This window comes from Mustela nivalis (genome assembly GCF_964662115.1).
Source record: "Mustela nivalis genome assembly, chromosome: 9".
NCBI lineage: Eukaryota > Metazoa > Chordata > Mammalia > Carnivora > Mustelidae > Mustela > Mustela nivalis.
The window spans coordinates 69,231,655-69,240,229 of NC_139028.1; the positions used below are offsets into that span (position 1 = coordinate 69,231,655).

Below are 8,575 nucleotides of genomic sequence, written 5' to 3' on the forward strand. Positions count from 1 at the left end.
CCCAGAAGTGAGATTGCTGGATCATATGAGTTCTATTCCTTATTTTTGAGAAACATCCAAACTATTTTCCATATTGGCTGCACCAATTTGTATTCCCTCCAACAATGTACAAGGGTTTCCTTTTCTCCATATCTTTGCCAACACTAGTTACCTTTTGGGGGTTTTTTGGTTTTATTTTGTTTTGTTTTACTTTTTTTATAACAACCATCATAAGAGGGGTAATGTGGTTTTGATGTACACTTCCATGGTGATTAGTGATGATGCCCAATTTTCATGTACCTGTTGGCCATGTGTATGTCTTCTCTGGAGAAATGTTTATTTGGTTTTCTTGCCCATTTAAAAAAACTGGATTATTTGTTGTTGTTGTTGTTGTTGTTGTTGTTTTGCCATTGAGTTGTATAAGTTCCTTATATATTTCAAATATTAACCCTTTATCAGATACATGGTTTGCAAATATTTCCTATCATTTCACTGGTTGCCTTTTCATTTTGTTGATCATTTCCTTTGCTGTGCAAAAGTTTTTAGCTAGCTTTTTAAAAAAAAAAATCTCATTTGTCTGTTTTTCGCTTTTGTTGTCTGTCAAATCTAAAATCATTGCCAAGTCTAATGTCTGAAAGTTTACCCTATGTTTTCTTCATGGACTTTTATAGTTTCAGATTTCATGTTAAGTCTTTAATCCATTTTGGGTTGATTTTTGTGTATGATATGAGATAAGAGTCCAATTTCATTGCTTTGCTTGTGGTTATCCAGTTTTCCCAACACATTTATTGGAGATACTGTCATATCCTCATTGTGTATTCTTGGCACCCTTGTCAAAGATCAGTTGACTGTATATGTGTGGATTTATTTCAAGGTTCTTTATTATATTCCATTTCTCTATATGTCTATTTTTAACCATTATTATATAGTGTGATAAATTTTCTTGTGAATATTTTTCTTCAATTTAGAGTATTTATTTAGAATAGATTCCTAGAATTGGATGTAGAAATTGGAATGATATTTGAGAGTATTATATAATATGAGGCCTAGGGACTCTGGAACTCCTAATATTATTCTAGTTCTGGTAGTTATTCTTCTTAGATTTCTACAAAAGAAACAAAGTAATGAAAAATAAGACACTGCTTTTTTAAAATTTTTGTTTATTTATTTATTTGGCAGACAGAGATCACAAGTAGGCAGAGAGGCAGGCATAGAGAAAGTAGGAAACAGGCCCCCTGCTAAGCAGAGACCCCCACCCCCACCCCGATGTGGAGTTCCATACCAGGACCCTGGGATCATGACCTGAGCCAAAGGCAGAGGCTTAAATCCACTGAGCTACCCAGGCGCCCCAAAACACTGCTTTTTTTTTTTTTTTTTTTTTTTAATTGCACTAGTCCCTAGTGTCACTCAAGTCAGAACTCTGATAAGCTTGGGTTGGAGTACTTGGTTTAGTCTAAAGTCTTTCAAAATCTTCAATCTCCCTTACAGCTTAAGTGGAACTTTGCCAAATTTGTCAGTCCAGTTCCATGAAGAAGTGATGAAATAAAGTATGTGTGACCTTTTAAAACACAGTAACCCTAGCCAGTAGAAAATATGGACCAAGCAGCATCTGAAAATGTCACAAATCAGACTCCTCCTCATGGGGAAGAAAGGGCTAGTAAAAAGGAAATTTCTTACTCCACCATATTATTCAGAACTGGGCCAAGGTATATAAGCATTTAAATTTTTATTTTTTTTATTTTTTTTTTAGGTTAGAAAATTATAATTCCTTTTATTTCTTTGTCAATATTAGATGTGTACATCTGCCCCCCCACCCCCCGTCTCTCTCTCTCTCTGCTTCTTTCTTTGCTTCCTCCCTCTCCCTCCTCCTTCCCCTCTTTTCCCCTTTTCTCATCTGTGTGCTTCAATGTTGTGGATCCTTTCTGGAATGAATCTAGTTCAGCTGGGCCTGGACTACAGCTCTCCAGCTCCCTTTTTGCTAAGCATTCATCCGCAGTAACAGTAAAAAACACGCTGTCTGTGAAGGTGCTAATAAATTTTTATTTTTTATATTTTTTTATTATTTTATGTTAGTCACCATACAGTATTTCTTTAGTTTTTGATGAACTGTTCCATGATTCTTTATTTGCGTATAATACCCAATGCTCATTGCAATACATGCCCTCCTTAATACCCATCACTGGGCTAACCCATCCCCCCATGCCCATCCCTTCTGAAACACTGAGTTTATTTCTCAGAGTCCATAGTTTCTCATGGCTCATTTCCCCTTCTGAGGTCTCCCTCTTCAGTTCCAGCAAAGGAAACAGTTCCCTTCCTTTTCTTAATGTCCTTAATGCTATTCCTTATGTTCCACATATACGTGAAACCATTTGATAATTGTCTTTCTCTGCTTGACTTATTTCACTTAGCATAATCCCCTCCAGTTCCATCAATGTCAATGCAAATGATGGGTATTCATCCTTTCTGATGGCTGAGTAATATTCCATTGTATATATGAACAATATCTTCATTATCCATTCATCTGTTGAAGGGCCTCTCAGCTCTTTCCACAGTTTGGCTATTGTGGACATGGCTACTATGAAGATCGGGGTGCATGTGCCCCTTCTTTTCACTACATCTGTATCATTGGGGAAAATACCCAGTGTAATTGCTGGGTCATAGGGTAGCTCTATTTTTAACTTTTTAGGAACCTCAATACTATTTTCAAAGTGCTGTACCAACTTGCATTCCCACCAACAGTGTAAGAAGGTTCTCCTTTCTCCATATCCTCTCCAACATTTGTTGTTTCCTGCCTTATTAATGTTTGTTATTCTAACTGGTGCAAGGTGATATCCCAATGTGGTTTTGATTTGTATTTCCCTGATGGCTAGTGATGTTGAGTATTTTTTCATGTGTCTGTTAGCTATTCATATATCATTTCTGGAGAAGGGTCTGTTCATGTCTTCTGCCCATTTTTTGACTTGATTCTTTGTTTTTGGGGTGTTGAGTTTGAGAAATTCTTTATAGATATTGTATACCAGATCTTTTTCTGTAATGTCATTTGTAAATATCTTCTCCCATTCCATGGGTTGTCTCTTAGTTTTGTTGACTGTTTTTCCTGATTTGTCGAAGATTAGTTGACCATAGAGTTGAGGGTCCATATTTGGGGTCTCTATTCTATTCCATTGATCTATGTGTCTATTTTTTGTGCCAGTACCATGCTGTCTTGGTGATCACAGCTTTGTAATATAGCTTGAAATCAGGCAACGTGATGCCCCCATGTTTGTTTTTCTTTTTCAACATTTCCTTTGTGATTCGAGGTCTTTTCTGGTTCCATACAAATTTTAGGATTGTTTGTTCTAGCTCTTTGAAAAATGCCATTGATATTTTGATCACGATGGCATTGAAAGTATAGATTGCACTGGGTAGCATAGACATTTTAAAAATGTTTATTCTTCCAATTTGTGAGCATGGAATATTTGTCCATCTTTTTGTGTCTTCTTCAATTTCTTTCATAAGTGTTCTGTAGTATCTAGAGTATAGGTAATTTACCTCTTTGGTTAGGTTTATTCCTAGGTATCTTATCATTTTTTATGCTATTGTAAATGCAATTGATTCCCTAATTTCTCTTTCTACAGTTACATTGATAGTGCATAGAAAAGCAACTGATTTCTGTGCATTTTGTATCCTGCCCCATTAATTAATTGCTGTATGAATTCTAGTAATTTGGGGATGGGGTCTTTTGAGTTCTACACATAAAGTATCATGTCATCTGTGAAGAGAGAGCATTTGGTTTCTTTTTTGCCAATTTGAATACCTTTTATTTCTTTTTGTTGTCTGACTGCTGAGGCTAGGACTTCTAGCACTATGTTGAACAACAGTGGCAAGAGCAGGCATCCTTGTCATGTTCTTGAACTTAAGGAAAAAGCTCTCAGCTTTTTGCCATTGAGAATGATATTTGCTGTAGGCTTTTCATAAATGGTTTTTATGAAATTGAGGAATCTTCCCTCTATCCCTACACTCTGAAGAATTTTAATCAGGTAAGAATGTTATATTTTGTCAAATGCTTTTTCTGCATCAATTGAGAGGATCATGTGGTTCTTCTCTTTTCTTTTATTAATGTGTTCTATCACACTAACAGATTTGCAAATGCTGAACCATTCTTGCATCCCAGGAATAAATCCCACCTGATTGTGATGGATAATTCTTTTAATGTACTGTTGGATCATATTGGCAAGGATAGTGTTGAGAATTTTGCCACCCATATTCATCAGGGATATTGATCTGTAATTCATCTTTTTTTTTAATTTTTTATTTTTTATAAACATATATTTTTATCCCCAGGGTTACAGGTTTGTGAATCACCAGGTTTACACACTTCACAGCACTCACCAAAGCACATACCCTCCCCAATGTCCATAATCCCACCCCCTTCTCCCAAACCCCCTCCCCCCAGCAACCCTCTGTTTTGTGAGATTAAGAGTCTCCTAGGAACAATGCCAAAGGCAAGGGAAGCAAGGGCAAAAATGAACTATTGGGATTTCATCAAGATCAAAAGCTTTTGCACAGCAAAGGAAACAGTTAACAAAATCAAAAGACAACTGTAATTCATCTTTTTGATGGGGTCTTTGCCTGGTTTGGGGATCAAGGTAATGCTGGCCTCATAGAATGAGTCTGGAAGTTTTCCTTCCATTTCTATTTTTTGAAACAGCTTCAGGAGAATAGGTATTATTTCTTCTTTAAATATTTGGTAGAATTCCCTGGGAATCCATCAGGCCCTGGAGTCTTATTTTTTGGGAGGTTTTGATCACTGCTTCAATTTCATTACTGGTTATTGGTCTATTCAGATTGTCAGTTTCTTCCTGTTTCAGTTTTGGAAGGTTATAGGTTTCCAGGAAGTCATCCATTTCTTCCATGTTACTTAACTTATTGGCATATGGTTGCTGATAATAATTTCTTTTCTTAAGATTTTATTTATTTATTTATTTATTTATTTGACAGGCAGAGGTCACAAGTAAGCAAAGAGGCAGGGGGTGTGGGGGGGGTGATGCAGGCTCTCTGCTCAATGTGGGGCTTGATCCCAGGAACTTGGGATCATGACCTGAGACAAAGGCAGAGGCTTAACCCACTGAGCCACCCAGTTGCCCCTAGCAGGATGGTCTTTAGCTTTCAAGTGTTTGAATTCCTTCCAAATTTTTTGTTGTGATTGAGTTCCAATTTCAAAGCATTGTGGTCTGAAAATATGCAGAGAATAATCTCAATCTTTTGGTATAAACTAAGATTTGATTTGTGACCCAGTATGTGGTCTGTTCTGGAGAAAGTTCTACGTGCCTTCAAGAAGAATGAGTCTTCTGTTGTTTTGGGGTGGAGTACTCTATATACCTATGAAGTCCATCTGGTCCAACGTGTCTTTCAAAGCTCCTGTTTCTTTGTTGATCTTCTGCTTTAAATTTTTAAATATATTTGACAAAATTATTTTTCAGGAAGATTGAACTAATTTTCTACTCACTTGCATTGCACAAAAATGTCTTTTTTCCACACCTTCATTTTACATTTTATATTCATTACATTTTAATGAATTCTGTCGTTTATTAATTGTGTGATTTCAGGAATGTAGCTGAACTTTTTTATGCCTCAGTTTCTTATCTGCAAAGTACAATTAATAATATCTACCTTATAATGTTACTGGGACAGTATAATTATATAGAACCCTTCATGACTGTCAATAAATTTTTCAATAAAATACTAGTTACTATTTTGTGATGTGGTTGCTTGGTAAAAATCTTAAATAGTTTCCCAGGTGAAAAATGTAACTCTCATTGTTCTGTTGTACTTATTTAGTTATAATAATGGGTATTTTTCCTATATTTAAGAGCTATTTTCATTTCTACTTTCTAAATAATCCTTGGCAAATTATTTCTGAGCCTCAACAATTTTCATAGTGTTTTACATGTAATCTGAATGTAATAAAAACATCAACTCTTATCCAATATTTCTTTCAAATATTTTCCTGTTTGTAGTTTATCCTTTAATTTAATTCATGATATTATTATCTCACAGAGCCCTTTCAATTTATGTCATAAGTTCTATATGTTTTCTTTCATGGATTCTTAGATTTTGTGTCATTTGGTCTTATCCAGGAATCACAGGAATTTTAACTTATTTTTGCTGTTTTTTTATTGTTTTACTTTCAGTATTTTCCTCTTTAATCTAAATACTTAGTGAACTAAATTCTAAGGTTTTATTTATAAAGCAAAAAGAATGTACTGCTCTTTAGGAGGTCAAATTAAGTTTGATTCCTGAAAGTTATTTCACATTTTTCAAGCATATGTTATAATTATATATGTAGTATTTTGAACAGTTAGTGGTGCAGTTTTATACATGGTAACAGTGCTAATAATATACACATCATTTTGTAACAATATGTGTATAGCCATTATGTAAAATCCATATAAAGTCTAATATCCTCATGTCAGAACTAGCCAAGAAGGCTTTAACAACGTCATACTCTATAAAAAAGTCCTTCCTCTGGGAAGAGGATATTTGGGAAACAATAAAGTGGATTTACATTACAAACAACTAAATAAAATTAAAATATTCTATTTAGTATTAATTAGAATAACATGAATAGCAACAAGCTAGAAATATCCAATTTGGTTTTAAACTGGGCTTTAAATGATATTCTTCTATGGGACATGATGTCACCATCCCAAAGTTTGTTCTTTTTATTTGTGCAAACAGGCAAAGAGGCATAAATCTCAATGGGAGAGGAAAACCAAACCTTTGTGACTGAGTTTATTTTCCTTGGCCTTTCCCAGGACTTGCAGACCCAGATCCTGCTATTTATTCTTTTTCTCGTCATTTATCTTTTGACTGTGCTTGGAAACCTGCTCATCATCCTTCTCATCTTCATGGATTCTCGACTTCACACTCCCATGTACTTTTTTCTTAGAAACCTCTCTTTCGCAGATCTCTGCTTCTCTACTAGTATTGTCCCTCAAGTGTTGGTCCACTTCCTTGTGAAGAGGAAAACTATTTCTTTTTTTGGGTGTGTGACACAGATAATTGTCTTCCTTCTGACTGGGTGTACAGAGTGTGCACTGCTGGTGGTAATGTCCTATGACCGGTATGTGGCTGTCTGCAAGCCCCTGCACTACTCCACCATCATGACCCAAAAGGTGTGTCTCCAGTTGACCATAGGATCCTGGGCCAGTGGGGCACTAGTGTCTCTGGTGGATACCACCTTTACTTTCCAACTACCCTATCAAGGACAGAACATTATTAACCACTACTTTTGTGAACCTCCTGCCCTCCTGAAGCTGGCTTCAGCAGACACTTACAGTACAGAAATGGCCATCTTTGCTATGGGTGTGGTCATCCTCTTAGCTCCTGTCTGCCTGATCCTTGTATCCTACTGGAATATTATCTACACTGTGATCCAGATGCAGTCTGGGGAGGGGAGGCTCAAGGCTTTCTCTACTTGTGGTTCCCATCTCATTGTTGTTGTCCTCTTCTATGGATCAGCAATATTTGCCTACATGCGGCCAAACTCCAAGACCACAAAAGGGAAGGATAAGATGATATCTGTGTTCTATACAGTGGTGACTCCAATGTTGAACCCCATTATTTATAGCCTGAGAAACAAGGATGTCAAGGGGGCTCTCAGAAAACTAGCTGAAAGAAAGTTCTTTTCTCAGAGGCAGTGATATCTAGATCTGACTATTTTTTTAGATCTGACTTTTATTTGATTTTATTTATTTTTAAAGATTTTATTTGTTTATTTGAGAGAGATAGAGAGCACTAGCCAGGGGAGGAATATGGGAGGGGGAAAGGGACAAGCCAACTCCCACTGAGTGGTTAGCCCAAGGCGGGGTTCATTCCCAGGACCCTGAGATCATGACCTGATCTGAAGTCAGAGACTTAAACCACTGAGCCTCCCAGGAGCCCGTTTATTTTTTATTTATTTATTTACTTACTTACTTACTTTTAGAGTCAGAGTACACACCTGCTCTTGTGAGTAGGTGGTGTGAGGGGTAGAGGGAGAGACAGAGAGAATCTTAAGCTGGCTCCATGCTCAGCCCAGAGCTGATTAGGGCTCAAGCTCAGGACTCTGAGATCATGACCTGAGCCAAAATCAAGAGACAGACACTCAACCAAATGAACCACCCAGGAAACTCTATGAGTCTGACTTTTAGAAATATGGTATCATGCTTAAAAGAGCTATACAATTTTGGTAGACAATTATGAATTAGTTTAGGAAGCGTAAAAGTGAAGGACATGTTCTAAAAACCATGAATATTTCATAGTAAGCTAGACCACAGAGGAGAAATAATAGGATAAAAAGTTAGGTTTTCTTTTCATTTTTAAGGATTTTATTTATTTATTTGACAGAGAGAAGATTGCAGAGAGCACAAGCAGGGAAAACAGGAGGCAGAGAGAGAGGGAGAAGCAGAACCCCCAATGAGCAAGGAGCCTAATGCAGTGCTGGATCCCAGAATCCTGGGATCATGAACTGAACCAAAGGCAGTTGCTTAACCAACTAAGCCACCCAGGTGCCCCAGGTCTTCCTGATTATAAAACACATAAAGTGTTATACTGGAGTTTGTATTTATGTCAG

General features: G+C 36.7%; 1 protein-coding gene across 1 annotated transcript; it reads left to right on the forward strand.

The window, feature by feature from the left end:
* Positions 1-6,681: 6,681 nt before the first annotated feature.
* OR2D3 (olfactory receptor family 2 subfamily D member 3) lies at positions 6,682-7,664 on the forward strand (the record flags this gene model as incomplete). Its single annotated transcript, XM_082682945.1, has 1 exon — positions 6,682-7,664. Exon 1 carries the CDS (start codon positions 6,720-6,722, stop codon positions 7,662-7,664), a length of 945 nt encoding a protein of 314 aa, XP_082539071.1. The 5' UTR covers positions 6,682-6,719.
* Between the last annotated feature and the right edge of the window lie 911 nt (positions 7,665-8,575).